The sequence below is a fragment of the Cricetulus griseus genome (assembly GCF_003668045.3).
Source record: "Cricetulus griseus strain 17A/GY chromosome 1 unlocalized genomic scaffold, alternate assembly CriGri-PICRH-1.0 chr1_0, whole genome shotgun sequence".
Classification (NCBI taxonomy): Eukaryota; Metazoa; Chordata; class Mammalia; order Rodentia; family Cricetidae; genus Cricetulus; species Cricetulus griseus.
The window spans coordinates 247,562,066-247,580,703 of NW_023276806.1; the positions used below are offsets into that span (position 1 = coordinate 247,562,066).

At 53.2% G+C, this 18,638-nt stretch overlaps 1 protein-coding gene across 24 annotated transcripts in view; it reads left to right on the plus strand.

Annotated features, from left to right (window-relative positions):
- Nucleotides 1–18,370, plus strand: part of Myo9b (myosin IXB) — an 87,809-nt gene extending 69,439 nt beyond the window's left edge. For 15 of the 24 annotated variants that reach the window (XM_027394837.2, XM_027394828.2, XM_027394841.2 and 12 more), the window contains 21 exons: nucleotides 661–783; nucleotides 2,590–2,906; nucleotides 3,287–4,153; nucleotides 5,001–5,055; nucleotides 5,674–5,795; nucleotides 9,405–9,535; nucleotides 9,704–9,879; nucleotides 11,135–11,233; nucleotides 11,327–11,500; nucleotides 11,833–11,931; nucleotides 12,225–12,336; nucleotides 13,128–13,201; nucleotides 13,642–13,834; nucleotides 13,914–14,042; nucleotides 14,213–14,318; nucleotides 14,463–14,594; nucleotides 16,079–16,202; nucleotides 16,735–16,782; nucleotides 17,060–17,199; nucleotides 17,398–17,525; nucleotides 17,630–18,370. In XM_027394837.2, coding sequence (XP_027250638.1) covers nucleotides 661–783; nucleotides 2,590–2,906; nucleotides 3,287–4,153; nucleotides 5,001–5,055; nucleotides 5,674–5,795; nucleotides 9,405–9,535; nucleotides 9,704–9,879; nucleotides 11,135–11,233; nucleotides 11,327–11,500; nucleotides 11,833–11,931; nucleotides 12,225–12,336; nucleotides 13,128–13,201; nucleotides 13,642–13,834; nucleotides 13,914–14,042; nucleotides 14,213–14,318; nucleotides 14,463–14,594; nucleotides 16,079–16,202; nucleotides 16,735–16,782; nucleotides 17,060–17,199; nucleotides 17,398–17,525; nucleotides 17,630–18,045 — 3,765 coding nt within the window. In that variant the 3' untranslated portion in view covers nucleotides 18,046–18,370. The remainder of the gene's footprint in view (nucleotides 1–660; nucleotides 784–2,589; nucleotides 2,907–3,286; nucleotides 4,154–5,000; nucleotides 5,056–5,673; nucleotides 5,796–9,404; nucleotides 9,536–9,703; nucleotides 9,880–11,134; nucleotides 11,234–11,326; nucleotides 11,501–11,832; nucleotides 11,932–12,224; nucleotides 12,337–13,127; nucleotides 13,202–13,641; nucleotides 13,835–13,913; nucleotides 14,043–14,212; nucleotides 14,319–14,462; nucleotides 14,595–16,078; nucleotides 16,203–16,734; nucleotides 16,783–17,059; nucleotides 17,200–17,397; nucleotides 17,526–17,629) is intronic. The other 9 variants (XM_027394835.2, XM_027394836.2, XM_027394845.2 and 6 more) reach the window with 4 other exon arrangements.
- Nucleotides 18,371–18,638: the final 268 nt, after the last annotated feature.

Genomic DNA, 18,638 nt, shown 5'->3' on the forward strand with positions numbered 1-18,638 from the left:
GGTTATTAGTCTGTGGTGGTAGAGTGAATATGTGTGGCATCAGGAATGGCAGAGCACACTGAGGGAGCCTCAGAGCCCACCCCCATGACACACCTCCTCCAATAAAGCCATGCATCCTAATCCTTCCCAAACAGCTCCATCAACAGTAGCCACATATTCAGACACTTTGTTCCCCCACTGTTATACCAAGTCTGCTGCAGTCACTCATGTACAACTTCTGGTGAATAACAACCTCAGAAAAACCAACTTTGAGAGCCAAAGAGATAACTCAACAGTGAGGGGCACAGGTTGGGCTTGCAGGGAACCTGAGTTGGGGTCCAAACACCCACATACGGTGGCTCATAGCCTCCTGTGACATCAGCTCCAGGAAATCTGACACCCTCTCCTGTCCTCCATGAACAGTATACACACACGCACGCACGCACTGACACAATTGAAGATAAGTCCTCAACAAAAAGAAAACAAGTTTGCGCTTCAGAAAGTAAGTTTGGGAGTGGGATTGACTGAGCATGTGTGGGGCCTGAGTTCCATTCCAGCTGTGCCTGCATCATATGGTCCCAGGTCCCTTAGCAACACACGTAAGAGAGGGAACCTGGCCCTGCTCATGAAGGAACTGCAACTGCCAAGGGGCTTACACTGTCCTTCCCTACCTCGTGCCAGGACTTCACAGAGCAGTTCCAGGTGTTGCTGCCCAGGGACGTCCAGCCCTGCAGGGAGGCCATTGCTACTCTGCTGGGGAAGCTGCAGGTGGATGGCCGAAACTACCAGATTGGGAAGACGAAGGTGAGTGCTGTCCCACTCGTGCTGCCTCTCCACATCCATTCCACCACACAGAACCTCACACATGCCTCAGTACGCCACACTTCTCTGAAGGGTTCGGGTCCTTCACTGAAGCTGTTTGTCACACGAGGATGGAGTACCCAAGCCTGGGTGCTTAGCACAGAGTTGTCTGAAGCCACTTCCTCCCTGGCTCCATTTAACATCAGAAAATGGGGACACGTCGTGGGAAGGATCACATGACAACACAGGACACGGGCTAGGCCAGGATCCAGGCCAGCTCTTCCAAACCCACTCAGTCTATAGAGAGCCAGCAAGTCCCATGAGATTCACATTTAATCTCTTCCACAGGCACCAGTGGAGACGAGATCTTCCACTGGGACACATCTTCTGAAGGTCCTTTAGCTCAGGGCCACCACATTGACCTAACAAGAATGAGGCACATCCAGACCATGGGCCAGCATCTCGTGTCTCCCCTTCCAAACACCGTGTTGGTGGCTGCCATTAGGTTGCACAGTTGCAGGCAGGTCCCTGACAGTTCCAGTTCCAGACTGAGTCATCTGGGGACCCAGCACTTCTACTCTTGGGTGTGTGCCTAAGAGAACTGAAACCAGATGTTCCCAGAAACATTTGCTCACCATGTTTAGATTAGTCATGACCCTCAAAAAATGGACACAGCCCAAATGCCCATCAGACTGGGTAAGCAGAAAGTGTCCTGTTCACAAAAAGGAACAAAACCCTGGCATAATATTGCATGACCTAGGAAGCAAGTTGAGTGATAGATGCCATACACAAAAGGCTGTTTGCTAGCTGGGCAGTGGTGGTTCACGCCTTTAATCATAGCACTTGGGAGTCAGATGCAGTTGGATCTCTGTTGAGTTTGAGGCCAGCCTGGTCTACAAAGCAAGTTCCAGGACAGCCAAGGCTGTTGCACAGAGAAACCCTGTCTCGAAACACACACACACACACACACACACACACACACACACACACACACACACACACTCACTCACTCACAGAGGCTGTTTCCTGTGTGATCCTATTGACATGAAAAGTCAGAAATGGCACATGCTCGCCATCCCAACATTTGGATGGTTGAGAAAATTGTGACCTCCTAGCTAACCTGGGTTAAATAGCAAGGCCTTGTCTCAAAGCAACAAAAAGAAAGGGCTGGGAGATAGATGGCTCAATTAGTGTGCACTGGGTAGGGTGGCTCATGCCTGTAATCCCAGTAATGGTGGGGTGGAGACAGGAGCCAAATCAGTGGCCTTCAGTTTCAGTGAGAGACCCTGTCTCAAAGCATAAGGTATGGAAGTCACCTGGTGTTGGCCTCTGGCCTGTGCACATACAGTGGTGAATGCTGTGCTGTGTGAATTCTACTACCATACATTAGACAAACCCAGCCAGGCAGTGGTGGTGCACACCTTTAATCCCAGCACTCAGGAGGCAGAGGCAGGAGGATCTCTGTGAGTTTGAGGCCAGCCTGGTCTCCAGAGCCAGTTCCAGGACAGCCAATGCTACCCAGAGAAACCCTGTCTTGAAAAAACAAAAACAAAAAAAACAAAAACCAACCCCTATATGTGCTGGTGAGTACACCTAAATAGGAAGATCAGGGGTGCAAGGCCAGCCTTGGCTACATGTATGGTGAGTTTGTGACCAGCCTGGTCTACACAAGAACCTGTTTGATGAAAGCAGCATAATGTTAGGTCACTGAAGCCACCGCTATCACTCCTGACTTGGGTAGCTAGCTGCATGGCCCCGCCTGCTCAGGCTCTGCAGGCCACAAGTCCCTACCTCTGCCCCTGCCCATAGGTCTTCCTGAAGGAGACAGAGCGGCAGGCCCTGCAGGAGAGGCTGCATAGTGAGGTCCTGCACAGGATCCTGTTGCTGCAGAGCTGGTTCCGTATGGTGCTGGAACGCAGACACTTCCTGCAGATGAAGCATGCTGCCCTGACCATCCAGGCCTGTTGGCGGTCACACCGAGTGCGCCGTACACTGGAGAGGACACAGGCTGCTGTGTACCTGCAGGCTGCCTGGAGAGGCTACCTGCAGCGTCAGGCCTACCACCGACAGAGACATAGTATCATCCGCCTACAGAGTCTCTGTCGTGGCCACCTGCAGCGCAGGAGGTGAGTAGAATAGGGATTCCCAGCCTGGAGAAATCTGAAAACCCAGAGGTCATTCATTCCCTGAAGAACTGCTCAAGATCACCAGCACCTATCCAGTAGAACTGGGGACCTCAAGCAGGGTTCAGGGAGGTAGGTAGGGCCTGGCTACAAATAGGCCATTGTAAGCACAAGAGGGAGAAGACTGCTTCCTCTACCTGCCACCCAGTACAGGTGACTCAGGTTGGTGGAGGGGCTCAAAATACTTCTCCCTTTGGTGCTTCCAGCCCTAGCATCTGGCCCTGCTGGTTGGGAGCCCACTGCTACCCAGTGGACTTGAGCCCTCTGAGCTTCGGAAGTCACACAGTATTCACTTCATAGTGTCACGCTTTCCTTCCCACCAGCTTCAGCCAGATGATGTCAGAGAAGCAGAAGGCAGAGGAGCAAGCAAGAGAAGCTGCAGCAGAGACATCAGAGGGTGGGCCGGGACCTGTGGCCACAGGGGAGCAGCTGTCTGAGCAGCCTGTGGAGCAGACTGGGGACATCGAGAGTCTGGGTGTGGAGGCTGAAACCTGGATAAGTCACAGGCCCCCAGCTGGCACATCCTCACCTAAGAAGGAGGCACCCAGCCTGGAAAAGGGGGTCCCAGCCCAAAAAACAGTGCCAGCAGAAAGCCAAGAGAAAGTCCCCAGCAGCCGGGAAAAGCGAGAGTCACGGAGACAGCGAGGGTTGGAGCATGTCGAGCTGCAGAACAAACACATCCAGTCCTGCAGGGAGGAGAGCAGTGTCCCCAGAGAACCTTCCAGAAGGGCCAGCCTGGAAACAGGGGAGAGCTTTCCTGAGGACACAGGGGAACATAGGGAAGATGGACTGCCCTCTGGAGCATGGACTGAGGCCACAGCCCATTCTCCTACAGAGCAGGCGCAGGTTGTGGGAGCCCCACCCGGGAGCCCCAGTCCCATGCATCGGCCCACAAGCCTGGCCCTAGATAGTAGGGTCACCCCAGGGGTCCCCAGCAGCACCCCTGAATCCCCCAAGGATAAGGATAACGGTGGGGATAGCCCTAAGGCTCAGGACAAGCTCGAGAGTCCCAGTGGCTCCACCCAGATCCAACGGTACCAACACCCGGACACAGAGCGGCTGGCCACAGCAGTGGAGATCTGGCGAGGCAAGAAGCTGATGGCCGCTGGTGGTACTGGTGCCATGCTGAGCCAATCCCTGGACCTGAGTGAGAAGCACCGGGCTGCCGGGTTGGCCCTGCCTCCCATAGAGTAAGCCTACCCACTATGTAGGGCTGAGGGTACCGGGTTGACCATGCTTGCCAGGCAGGGAAGTGCCCTGTGGACTGGAAAGCAAGGGGCAGGAGCACGTCAGCATTTGGTTTGATGAGGAGCTCACTAAACATGCATTAGGCCCTGGCCATCCCCAGTACTGGCTGCAAAAACAGTGCACCTGCCAGGCAGCCTGTAACAAGGCTGACTGTAGAAGCCAGACCCTGTGGGTCCTCTTCCCTCCCTGATCACTGGGTTTCAGTTTCCCCTTGACTGGGGCTCACAAATTTTCACCTCTGCCTGCATGTATGTGAGCTGATATCTCGGAGACCCCATCTATAGCCCCTGGGCTGTATGCTGGGCTGAAAAAAAGGAGTGTGGAGTTGGAGGCAGGCCAGGAGCTGACTGTGGGGACACCCTGTATCAGGATGTTGAATGCCATCATGTGCCAGTAGCCTGGGGTCAGTGGTAGGTGGGTGGAGGGCAGATGGGTAGATGGGCTTAACTGGTGAGTAGGTAACAGATGAAGAATCAGATAGAAAGAGGGTTTCTATCTGTGACTAGTGTGTAGGTAGGTGTTGGAAAGATGGCTAAATGGAAAAACTGATTGATTGGGAGATGGTAGGTTCCTAGGTGATGGATAGATGGGTGATTGATGGATAGGTGGGTGGGTAGGACAATAGATGGAGCAGAGATAGATGGAAGGAATGGCAGATAGCTCTCCTTTCTGTCTGCTCTGTGAATTTTTGCTGTGATGGGCGAGGGCAACCCCACCTAAGTGAGAGCCATTGCACTGGAACACTGTGCATGGTACCTGTCAGTAACACTGTGGTCTGTGGTTTCACAGGGAGAGGCGCATCTCCTCCTCCACCAGTGACATCTCCAGGCTGTCCCCAGTCAAGGTACAAGTAAAGCTGCAGCAGGCAGACATATAGACACACATATATATGACACACGTACATTGGTACCCACACCCACTGCTGATCAAGCTTGATAGTACATGCCTGTCATCTTGACACTTGAGAGGCGGGGCAGGAGGCATGTTATGTAACAGCCTGACTGCCTTCCTCTAAAGGTAAGACAAGGGACTGGTGGGATTGCTCAGTGGTTAAGAACACTTGTGCTCCCAGGCCCTGGGTTAGCTTTGTAGCCACTGGGGTAACTCGATCTCTGGGGATCTACCTCTGACCTCTGTGAGCACCTACACATGTGTCCATGCCTATACATACATACACACGTAATCAAAAATTTAAAAACCTTGCCAGGCAGTAGTGGCACACACCTTTAATCCCAGCACTTGGGAGGCGGAGGCAGGCAGATCTCTGAGTTTGAGGTCAACCTGGTCTATGGAGTGAGTTCCAGAACAGCTAGGGCCACACAGAGAAACCCTGTCTCAAAAATCAAAATATGAAATAAAATCTTTAAAGATAGAAAACTCATAGTGGAGTTGGTGGGGAGGCTTGGCCCTGACTGTGGCTCTGTCACTCAGCCCTTTCCCTGTACCTGTCTGTCCCTTTAAGACTTCATCTGAAATGGATGGGGATCCAAGCACCAAGAAGCCAGCCATCCACAAGAAGAAGTCGGGAGATGTATCTGCTGGTCCTGATGCAGGCCTGTCTCCAGGCTCCCAGGGTGACTCTAAGTAAGTGATTGAGGTACCTATCCACTAGAGATGTCCAGAGCTCACCCTACCACAGTTCCCCTAAGCTGGTTGCATTGATGAGCCACAATTCCAAACAGCTTTACTGAACACCTATCCACTGACCTTTCCCACTTAGCCCAGCTTAGGACCACCTCAAGGACCACATGGTTGTGGTGATGTCTCAAGAAGCCACAGCCAGGCCAGGTCATCTGCCCTGATTCCACAGATGGATGACAGGCTGATACCAGTGTCTTTCTCTACTACTCTCTGTCTAAGTCGATGTTCTTTTGCTGTGAGGAAACAATATGACCAAGGCAACTCTTATAAAAGAAAACATTTAATTTGGCTTATGATTTCAAAGGGTTAGTCTGTGATCTCCATGACAGCAAGAATGGTGCTAGAGCAGTAGCTAAGAGCTACATCCAGATCCACAGTCAGCCAGGTGGTGGTGGCGCACGCCTTTAGTCCCAGCACTGGGGAGGCAGAGGCAGGTGGATCTCCATGAGTTCGGAGTCCAGCTTGGTCTACAGAGTGAGTGCCAAGACAGGTTCCAAAGCAATACAGAGAAACCCTGTCTTGAAAAACAAACAAACAAACAAACAAACAAAAAAACAGATCCACAGTCAGCAGCAAAGAGACATTGGACCTGGCTGGGCCTGACCCCAACCCCACTGACACACCTCCAATAAGGTCACCCTCCTAATCCTTCCTGAACAGTTCCATTCCCTGGTGACTAAGCACTCAAATATATGAGCCTGTAGAGCTTCATTCTTGTTCAGGCACCACACTCTGCGTCTTAATTTTTTAAGCAGGATCTCTCACTGAACCTGGAGGTCATTGATTCATCTAGGCTGGCTGGCTAGCAAACTCCAGGGATCTACCCTCCCCCAGCAGTGGGATTACCTGTGTGTGCTCCTGAGCTCAGCTTTACCTGGGTGTGACTGATCCACACGAGGGTCCTCAAGCTTGCACAGCAAGCTTTTACCATCAAGCCGTCTCCCCAATCACCTCCGGTTATTTATTGGTTTGTTTATGGATTTTTCTAAAGACAGGGTTTATGTGGCCCTGGCTGTTCTGGAACTCACTCTGTAGACCAGACTGGTCTCGAACTCACAGAGATCCACCTGCCTCTGCCTCCTGAGTGCTGAGATTAAAGGTGTACGCCATCACCATGCTGAGCCCACCATTTTTTCCCCCAATGAAGTCAAAACCAAATTCTGACTAGACTTAGTTGGACACAGCTGTGTTCCCAGCCCTGAGGAGGCTGAGGCATGCGAATGGCCACTGTTTGAAGTTTGAAACTCCTGGATTGTGAATACTATCTCAAAAACCAAAACACAAAAATTTAAAGTTCCTCCTGCCTCTCCTCCATCTCTGGGATAGTGCTGGCCCCTAGACCTTGACAACTATATGAAAGTGTTGTACCCAGACAGCCTTGCCAGACTGCTCGAGAATGTTCTTTCACAGAAGAGTTTGCAGGGCAAGAACACTTCCACCCTAACCATAGCAAGTAACAGAAAAACACAAAACAGGCATGCGGAGGGGCTAGGCACGCAGAGGCCCCTGCTGCCAAGTGAAGGGCAGAATCCAGGGGCTATAACCAGCAAGAGTTGATCTCACAGGAAGTCCAAAATCAGATCAGTGGGGTTGTGCTCTGTCCTGAGGCCCCAGAGAGCCTCCTCCTGGCCTGGATCTTGGGACACCCTTGCCTTGTTCACAGTAACTGATCCTGCCTCCAACCCAATGGCTGCTCTTAAATTGCTTTTGGTTGGTTACAGTGCCCCGGGCTGCATACAAACTAGGCAAGGCTTCCACCCCTAAGCCACATTCCCAGCCTAGGGAATTCCAGGCTGGGGCTCCACCCCTGAGCCAAGCTCCCAGGCCCTTTTGTTTTGTCTTGTAAGGTTATTTACCACTGGATTTGTGTTGACTTGGTTAATTCCTTTCTCATCCTGTATTCCTTCAGTTGGTCACAAGAGTTTTCCTACACAAGATCCCAGTCAGAGTCTGAGTTAACAACCCAAGATAGCTTTTTGGTGGACAGTCATTTTCCCCTATAGTGCACAGCAGCCACTGTTAATAATTTGTCATCATTTCACTGGCTTGCTTATGCTGTGCCCATGAAAGCCTTCAGAAAGCAAGAACTTTTATTTCATTATTTTACTTATATTATGTGTGTGTGTGCACATACATGCATGTATGTTCCATGGTGTGTGTGTGGAGGTCAGAGGACAACTTGCTAGAGTAGGTTCTCTCCTTCTACCACAGGAGTCCCAGACTGAGCTCAGGTTGTCAGCTTGGTGGAAAGTGCTTTTACCCAGTGAGCCCTCCCACCAGCCCCTCATCATGTTCTTTATATGAAGCCAGGGGCAGCATCTTCTCAGCTGTCTGCCTACATCCCCGTCCCAATGAACCATTATCTTTGTGAGGTGGCCCTGTTGAGTTTCCAGTTAATTTTTTTTTCCCTGTTTGTGTTTTTGAGAAAGAAATTCAGTCACTGTAAAGTAAGCAGTGGGCACATGGTAACAGAAGAACCTACCAGTTTGGGGTATTTTGAGACCAAGTCTTTCTCTGTAATCCAAGCATTCCTCAAATGTGTGGCAATCCTCCTGCCTCAGCCTCACAAATACTAGATTATAGATGTGAGCCGCCACAGCCTGTTCCACCCTGTCCTTCTCCCGTTCCCTTTACACAGGAGGTTATGCAGCCCAGGCTGTCTTCGAACCTAGAGCCAGGAATGACTTTCAGACCAGGAGTTCCAAGCTTATGCCTCAGGCCTGGCCTCCATTTTTGTTTTAAACCTGAAATGAGAGCATGGCTTCTTGTGCAGAGCCAAGCATGGTGGTGCACACTTTTAGTCCCAGCTCTTGAGGGGCAAAGGCAGGCAGATCTACTCAAGTTCGAGGCCAGCTTGGTCTTCAAAGACAGTTCCAGGACAGTCTCCAAACCTACGGAGAAACCACAAAAACAAAACAAAAAAACAAAAAAAAACACAATACCATGCAAAGCAGAGGCATGGCAACACACACACACACAAAGGTCACCTGGACTGCCTAGAGACCCTGCCGCAAAAGCAAAACAGCTGGGCATGGTGACATGCCTGGTACCTGGGAGGGGTCTCTGCATTCCAGGCCAGCCTAGCCTACACATTAAGACCTGTCTTGAAAGAAAGAGAGAGGGAGGGAAGAGAGTGATGGAGGGAGAGAGGGAGAGAAAAGAAAATAGGACAATAGGACTAGCCAGGCAGTGGTGGCACACACCTTTAATCCCAGCACTCAGGAGGCAGAGGCAGGTTTATCTCTGTGAGTTCAATGCCAGCCTGGTCTACAAAGAGACTACCAGGAAGGCCAGGGCAGTTACACAGAGAAACCCTGTCTTGGGGGAAAAATATGGCACAAGAGAGATGGCTTAGTGACTAAGAGCATCTGTCCCGCTTCCAGAGGACACAAATTGGGTTCCCAGCACCCATGTCTGGTGACCCACCACCCAAAGGGATCCTACACCCTCCTTTGGCTCCCAAAGGTACTGCACCCACATGGCAGACACCCACAGACACAGGCATACCCATTAATAAAAACTTAAAATTAAACAAATACTTGTCTCCTGCAGATCAGCCTTTAAGCGACTGTTCCTACACAAAGTCAAGGATAAGAAGCCCAGCCTGGAGGGCAGCGTGGAGGAGGCAGAGGGCAGCGGAGGGCAGGTGGCACAGGAAGCCCCCACCAAGAAGAGTCTCGAAGGTTGGTTTCCCATGACTTCCAGGGTCAGCTGCCTGGCCATGCCCACGGCTGTAAGGTCCCAGTCTGAGCCCTGGGCTTGGGCTTGGCCTGGGGATCATGGTGTGGATCTAGGTGTGCACCTGGGTGCCCATTTCTGACCTTGCCTATGGCTGTCTCACATCCCTGCAGCACTTTCTAGCCAGCAGCACCGCCATGCCGCAGGCGAAAAGCCCCTGAAAGGGAAAAAGAACCGAAACCGCAAGGTCGGCCAGATCACAGTGTCAGAGAAGTGGCGTGAGTCAGTGTTCCGAAAGATCACCAACGCCAATGAGCTCAAATTTCTCGATGAGTTCCTGCTCAATAAGGTGAGCTGCCTCCAGGGTGCCTGTTGTTAGCTATCCCCAGACTAGACCAGAGGCCTGGGCTCCGCCCCAGCACTGGGACTAAACAATACAAAAGATTCCAGGGGTGCTGAGCATAGGAGGCACCTCTCTGCAGCACTTAAGGAGAACTGAGCTCAAGACGCCGCTGGGCACATGACCAGATCTACATAAAGAAAGCGGAGTAGGACCTACTACGTGACTGCTACGTGTGAAGGTGCTTGCTGCCAACCCTGATGGCCTGAGTTTGATGCCAACTTGAACATTGGAAGACAGAACCAATTTCCACAGCTTATCCTCTGGCCTCCATACATGCTGTGGCATGTATATGTGTACACACACAAACTTCTTTAAATTAAAAAGTGTATGGATATCTTGCCTGCATGTGTGTATGTGCACCACATGCATGCAGTGCCCACAGAGGCCAGATGAGGGCATCAAATTCCTTGGAGCTGAAGTTTACAGGTGGCTGTGAACTGCTGCCATGTGGGTGCTGGGAAGGGAACCCAGGTCCTCTGGAAGAACAGCCAGTGTTTTTAAACCCTGAGCCATCTCCCTAGCCCCTAAAGTGTTTTTGTTTGTTTGTCTTGTTTTGCTTTGTTTTGTAAAGGAAGTTGTAAATTCTGCATCTAAAGTCTGCCGTTCTCTGCATAACCCATCATATGTTCTAGAGTAACATGTGTCCATTGTATTCTTCTCACGTACAGTCAATATATATGTTGTAACCGTTAGTGAGTCCTGTCCTGGGATGTGTGGGGAAGCCATGCTCCACTCTTGTTCTGTCCCGAGGGCTTTAGGCGGAGGGCTACGGAATGCTGATAGGGTGTGCAGGCCTCTGTTGCTTCCTGCCTGGAGTCTATAGCCGAAGTTGCCACTGGCCTTGGGAAGCTGAAGCAAGAGGATTGCAAGTTCCAAGCCAAACTATTCCAAAAAAATATTCTCTGAAGAATTAGAGTTTGGCTGAGTAGGACAGTGCTTGCCTCACCTGCCTGAGGCCCTTGGTTCCATCCAAGCATTGGGAACCCCCACAGAACCAGGCCTGTGGCGGTCATGCATGATGCCCTTTAGGCTGTGTAGGACAGGAGCCCCAGGCTTGCCCACTCCTGTGTTGATGACCTGGGGGCCAGGTCTTCTTGGCCACCTGTCCAGTCGGTGTTCTGTTTAGAGGCTTCTAGATGCCTTGGGTCTCATGGCTGGCACTGATTAAGTGCGAGCAACCCTGACCATCCTCTCCTTGCAGGTGAACGACCTTCGCTCACAGAAGACACCCATTGAGAGCTTGTTCATCGAGGCCACCGAGCGGTTTAGGAGCAACATTAAGACCATGTACTCTGTGCCTGTGCGTGGACCCACCCCATCTGCCCACACCTTCCCCAGCCCTACTACACATCCCTTTGCTGGGTCATGGGGACACCTTGTCATGTTCCTACAGAACGGAAAGATCCATGTAGGCTACAAGGACCTCATGGAGAACTACCAGATTGTTGTCAACAACCTAGCTGCTGAGCGTGGGGAGAAGGACACCAACCTGGTCCTCAACGTCTTCCAGTCACTGCTGGATGAGTTCACCCGCAGCTACACCAAGACCGACTTTGAGCCAGCTAAGGTAGGTGGCTCCACCCTCACAGTCCCCATCCTGTCCTGGGTCCTCCCTGTGCAACAGCTGGCTGTGTCTCCCCCATATCTTCCTGGCTCCGCTCCTTACATTTATTCACACACACATTTCTCCCCGGCGTTGCCCACCACCCCGGCACATCCTCATCCTCGCAACCTCACCAGCTGTGGCACCATCATCTCCCTGGTCAGCCGTGACCTGGATGCTGCTATGTTGGGCAGGCTGTGGGTGTTAGGGTGCCTTAAGCTGCAACCAGGTGTGGAGGACCATGGTGTTCCCAAGCTTCCTCCTCACCTCTTTTCTGAGGACAGGGATGTTCCTAGGGGACAGTCAGGCTGACTGAACAGTCATCCCCACACGGCTTCATCTCTCTGTCTCAGCAGAGCAAAGCCCAGAAGAAGAAGCGGAAACAGGAGCGTGCTGTGAGTAGTCATGTGTGTGAGAGTGATGACAGTAGTTGTGCGTACATGCCTGCGTCTGTGTGTGTGTGTGTGTGTGTGTGTGTGTGTGTGTGTGTGTAGTGTAGTGAGTGGTCCTGTGGGGGGCATGCTATGAGTAGCCGTGTGTATGCTAGTCCACTCATGTCTGTTCAGGCCGATATGTTCATTTTGTGCAGCCCTGACCTAGCGCTCAGAGCCATGGCAAGGGCCCCTGCTGAGACAGCAGCAGCAAGGGCACCCGCTTAGCCTGACCCTTCCACCCCTTCCCACCCCAGGTCCAGGAGCACAATGGACATGTGTTTGCCAGCTACCAGGTGAACATTCCACAGTCATGTGAGCAGTGTCTCTCCTACATCTGGCTCATGGACAAGGCTCTGCTGTGCAGTGGTGAGCCCCACCCTGTCCTGGCCACATGAGTGCCCAACCTCTGCCACCTTCCTTGTCCCCTTGCCCACTCTTCACAGGTCTCCTCTCAACACATGCACATGCTCACACACGCACACAGAGGCGGGTAACGTGACAGTCATGGGGCCCTTCCTCTGTACCTTGGTACATAATTTCACCCATCATCCCTCTCCAGCACTTGACAGACCCCATTTGTTCCTCTAAGGCATGTCAGTGCACAATGTAACCCAGAGCTGACTGGTTGTGCAGTCAGAGGGTGGCCAAGGCAGGGCCTAGCTGACCTCCTGACTTGGTGTCCTGGGTCTCATTAGCACCTCTGGGCTCAGGACTTGGAGACCCCACCTCCAACACACACACACACACACACACACACACACACACACACACACACACACACACTCAGGACTTGGAGACCCCACCTCCAACACACACACACACACACACACACACACACACACACACACACAGAGGCATCTGCACCTTGACAGTGCTGATCCGACCCCCTAGATTTTAGCTGACATCACAGTCTAGGGATTGGCGTGGTTGAAGAAAGAATATTATTCGGCCATTGTCAGAAGTCCCAAGGGTACTTCCTGTATGACCAAGGCCTAGGGCCCTGCTTCTGACCACCAGTTACCACCCACCCATCTTCTGATGAGATCAGGGTAGACCTGTGTGGTTTAGAATGCAGTCAAAGTCAAAGTCCCCAGAAAGTGAGTGGGTGTTCTCAGGAACCTGGAGTCCTCTGTAACCTCTCTGCTCTGGCCCCTTAGTGTGCAAGATGACCTGCCACAAAAAATGTGTGCACAAGATTCAGAGCTACTGCTCCTACACAGGAAGGAGGAAGGTGAGCAAGCCAAACCTGGCACTTTCTAGAACATTAAGCCAGGGAGGAGGCAGGAGGTCTGTGGCCTCAGGTTCCCCTGTAGGATACATGTCTGTTCTCAGTACTGAGACTCCCAGCCAGGCTCCTGACCCCTGCTGAAGAGTCCTGGACTTGGCAGAGGGAGGCCCTCAACTGTGCATGAAGGTGTTGGGGTTCCAAGTTTGTGGTACAACAAGAAATAAAGCCCAGTCTTGTCGGGACTGTGGGACTAGGGCACCTTTTCCCCAAGAAGGGCCATCCAGTCTATGGGTGCTACATGGAGGGAGCCCAGAAGCCCAGTACCCTCCAGCACCCCTCCCAGGATCACCCCCAGCATCCCTTCAAGAAAAGAGTGGGCAGGGAGGGGTGGAGGGGGCTTGGGGACAATGGCCCCCAGGCCTGACTCTCCACCCCGACTGTAGAGTGATCCGGGTGCCGAGCCAGGCCACTTTGGTGTGTGTGTGGACAGTCTAACCAGTGACAAGGCTTCTGTGCCCATCGTGCTGGAGAAGCTTCTAGAACATGTAGAGATGCACGGCTTGTATACCGAGGGCCTCTACCGCAAATCAGGTGCTGCCAACCGGACACGGGAACTACGGCAGGCACTGCAGACAGGTAGGACCCTGGGAGCACGCACCCTAACAGGGCCCTCGGGTCAGCACCCCTACACTGCTCTCCTGTCCCTGTCCTGCAGATCCTGCTGCAGTCAAGCTGGAAGACTTCCCCATCCATGCTATCACCGGGGTCCTGAAGCAGTGGCTACGGGAGCTGCCCGAGCCCCTCATGACCTTTGCCCAGTATGGAGACTTCCTCAGGGCTGTTGGTAAGCCACAGAGCATGTCCTGCTCCCGCTGGGGCCCACAGTTTGTGTTGGTTGTTTCCCTCTGGACCTAGGCCCCACATAGAGGGCCTTGGTGTACCCCAAATGCATGGGGAAGGAGGACTGGTCATGGTTGGTGCCACCCAGGACTGATATGACCCTGGCCTCCCTAGAGCTTCCGGAGAAGCAGGAACAGCTAGTTGCCATCTATGCAGTCCTGGACCACCTGCCTGAGGCCAACCACACCTCTCTGGAGAGGCTCATCTTCCACCTTGTCAAGCAAGTGCCCCCCCCCCCAGGAGCCAAGACTGTTGTGCTCTGTGACCCCACTGCATGTCCTGGCCACTAATCCCAAGACATGAACCTGGTGTTGGGGTCAGGGAAGGGTGCAAGAGGGGTATCCCCTAACTGTTGGCCCTACAGGGTAGCCCTACTTGAGGATGTGAACCGCATGTCACCAGGAGCTCTGGCCATCATCTTCGCACCCTGCCTGCTACGCTGCCCTGACAACTCAGACCCCCTGACCAGCATGAAGGATGTACTGAAGATTACCACGTGAGTGCTCAGACCCAGCACCGCCCAGGCGGCTGGGATGTCCATCATCCTCCAGTGGGGAGGCTGAGACAGGAGACTCTGGAGTTCCAGGCCAGCTACAGCATGACTCTGTCTCCAGAATCCAACATGAAAGAGAGCTCATTCAAAACCTGCATAGCCTCCATCATGGTTGCTTGGAGAGTAAGCGCAGACCAGCTTCCCAGGGACTGTCAGACAGAATTCCCAGCCAAGACACAAAGTTTCTCTTTTAATTATTTTTGGGGGGAGGGCACACATACTATGCCTCATTCAGGAGTTGGTTCTTCTCTTCCATGTAGGTCTGAGGGTTAAAAAAACTGGGTCTTTTGGCTTTGCAGCAAACACTATTGCCTTCTGAGCTATCTTTCCAGTGACCCCTTAGGTTTCTTCAGCAGCCTTCCCTCCCCTCCTGCCACACACACGCACACATATCTTTTCCTTTTCTGTGATGCTAAGAAGGGTTCCATGTGTCCCCAGTGAACACACTCAGGCTTGCCAGGGCCTCCCTGCTCAGTGTGTACTGCCATAAGCACATGGTTTCAACTAAAACCTAATGTTTAACAAAAGGTAGGTTTGAAGTGAGTGGAACTGGGTTCCACAGGAGGAGAGCACAACCACAGATCTCCCTGTTCAGGGAGATCTCACTTGGTCCCTTGAGAAGCATTCAAGCAGTGAGGTCCCTAACCCTGAAGGGGAAAGGCGGCCATGGAGCAGTGTGTCCACCTCTGGGTGAACAGGCAGTTTTCCATCATTTTCTTCAGGACTCTGAAGGGCTGCATTGTGGCTCTGGTAGAGCTCTTGCTTGGCATGCATGAGGACCTCGGTTCCATCTCCTAGCCCTACCCCCCCACCCCAGTGAAAAATAAAGACCTGCAGGAGAGGACTTTTTTTGCCCTGTTACTCTTGGCAGGTTTCTTAAGGTATAGCTGAGGAAGAGCCCTCTGTGTTCCTCAGCCATGCTCCTGGCTTCCAACAAAGTGTTGTGGGTGAGAAAGGAGCCAAAAACCACTGGGGGGGGGAGAGGGTGGCTGGACAGACAGGCTGCCTTCCTGTGCTGTCTGGTCATAGCAGGGAGTCTGACTGTGGTCTTTAGCCTGGGGACTAGCCTTCTCACGGGTGTGGGTTTGAGCTGAGTCCCCCTGTTGCTGACCACTGAGTGAGCCTTGTAGCTGTTAGACAGGTGCACGCTGACTCTGGGCAGGCTGCTGGCCTTTCTGAACCCTGTCCTTTTCTGTCACAAAAGTAGTTCAACCATACTGGTGACTGGGGTTCTGTTCTTGCCAACCTGCACCAACTTTTTGCCCCCTGCCCTGGGTGCTGTCAGAGAGCAGTGACAGGAATCTCAAGTTCAGAGAGGCAAAGTAAGCCTCCTGAGGTGACAAGGTGTCCTAGGGTCTTGGCCCTGCTGGCTCTCTGGAACTGCTTTCCCCAGCCACTGGACAGGAACTGACAGTGTGCCTGCACAGGTGTGTGGAGATGCTCATCAAAGAACAGATGAGGAAGTACAAGATGAAGATGGAGGAGATCAACCAGCTGGAGGCAGCTGAGAGCATTGCATTCCGCAGGCTCTCCCTGTTGCGGCAAAATGCTGTGAGTGCTGGCCTGGGGACTGGGCTAGTGTGGCTGGGGCGGGGTTTAAGCTGTAGGTCATAGGGTTGGGGGGGGGGTGGCACACGGCTTTAATCCCAGCACTCGGGAGGCAGAGGCAGGCAGATCTCTGAGTTCAAAGCCAGCCTGGTCTACAGAGCCAGGGCTACACAGTGAAACTCTGTCTCGAAAAACCAAAAAAAAAAAAAAAAAAAAAAAAAAAAAGCCATAGGTCATGGCCTCATAGGCTAGTATGGCAAAGTCTTACCTTCACCAAATGGCTACCTCCACTTAATCAGACATAGGTTGTCCCTCAGTTGCCCAGACATGAACCTGGCCTGGTCTCTTTCTCGCCTGAACACAATGTGCAGCAATCATGTCATGGAAGCGCCCACCCTGGTGCTGGGAGAGGGCCAGGTCCTCAGCTCCATGGGAGCCTGGGGGCTTCACCCTGCTGCCAGCTGCTGGTCCCATCCCACCAGTGCCTGTGTGGCAGGCTTAGCACACTTGTTCACCTGTGTTATCTCTTCCCCAGCCATGGCCTCTCAAACTGGGGTTTTCGTCTCCCTATGAGGGGGTCCGGGTATGTACGCATGGTGTGGGCCGGGCTGCATGTCTCTAGGTGCACGCTGGGTAGTCTTGGCGATAGCATAGAGCATGTCCTAACCTCCTGGAAGTGCACTGGTCCCTGGTCCCCACTAGATTCCTGCGTAACTCTAGGCACAGAGCCCTGGAGTGGGTCTACCTCACAACTAACCTAGTACTGCTGCCCCCCAACTTCAAGGAAACACTAAGCTCTGCTCACACCCTGAGCTCTACCCTCCAGGGCTGGATCAGATCTGCCTCTTAACATGTTTCAGGCCAAAATCCCCAGGACCCCAGTGGCACAGGACAGCAGCTTAGAGGAGCTGGAGGCGCTCCCTGAGGAGGCTGCAGGCGGCGACGAGGACAGAGAGAAGGAGATGCTCATGGAACGGATCCAGTCCATCAAGGAAGAAAAGCAAGTGTCCTGTGCCTGTTCCGCTGACACTCACTTAGTCCAGGCTGGCAGCCTCAGGCCAAACTGAGGGGTTGGGGGGCAGATGCTAAGGGCATCATTGACCGCTGTGCTTGGCATGAGGGAGGAGCAGGACCACTTCTTGGGGGTCTTCTCTTGGCGGGAATGGCCTTGGACATGGTGCCCCCACCCCACCCTCAGGGAGGACATCGCATACCGGCTGCCAGAACTGGACCCTCGGGGCTCTGACGAGGAGAACCTGGACTCAGAGACGTCGGCCAGCACTGAGAGCCTCTTGGAGGAGAGGGGCGTCCGGGGGGCTGTGGAAGGTCAGTGTGAAAGTGGCATTCTACAACCCTCCCAGCTGTGGCAGGCCCAGGGTGGGAGTCCACCCACGCCCCCGCTGCAGTAACCCCGAGTCTGTCTCTCCAAGGGCCCCCCGTACCTGCTCTCCCCTGCCCCAGTGTGCCCACCCTGAACCCCCTCCCCGCGGCCGCCGCCCCTCCACGCCGAAGGCCGACATCCTTCGTCACGGTCAGAGTGAAGACCACCCGGAGGACCCCCATCATGCCCATGGCCAACATCAAGCTCCCCCCGGGCCTGTCCTTGCACCTGACCAGCTGGGCACCTGCTCTCCGGGAGGCCACTGTTCCCGTGAGGCGCCGAGAGCCGCCCGCCCGCCGACAGGACCAGGTACATTCTGTATACATCGCCCCCGGGGCTGAATTGATGTCACAGGGCACCCTGGAATCCCTGGACCACGATGTCAGACTTCCTGGGGCCAAACGCAGGTACTCGGACCCCCCTACCTACTGCCTGCCCCCCAACTCCAGCCAGGCCAATGGCTGACAACCATGACAGACAGTCTGCATGTCCTAGAACCCTAGATCTGGGTGCCCCAGCTGCGGAGCTGGCTTTCCGCTCTCTGAGAAGGATCCAGAATGAAAAGCGCCCAGAAGGATGAGGCGGGCACTGGCTCTGTGTGGTGTGGAGGCTGGAGCCCCAATCTGCACAGCAGTGGCCTTTTGTACTTAGTAACTGTTTCTCCGTTCGTGGTTTACATAACTTTTAAGTCATAACAGCCTTAATGGAGGACCAAACTGTTATTTTATATGTGTATGTCAGGCCCAAGGAAGCTCCACAGGAGGTGCAAAATAAAAGTGCTTGAGACGTGTTGGTGTGACCTTGCTGAGTAGGTGGGGTCCTGTCTGAAGAAGGGCCTGCCTGAGCCACCAGCCAGTACTGCCTGAGTTCTCCTTCCCCAAGGTGGGAATGAAGCAAGAGCTGCCATTTACAGTCTGTACCCAGGAGCTGAAGCAGGATGTTTTGGCTAGAGAAAGAAAGGGTCATCCAGACCTCATTCCATCAAGAGGCTGGGGCCCTTAGACTGGCACCTGCAGAGGCCAGTCCAGGCTGAGCATCCATAGCCTGGAACTGGGAAC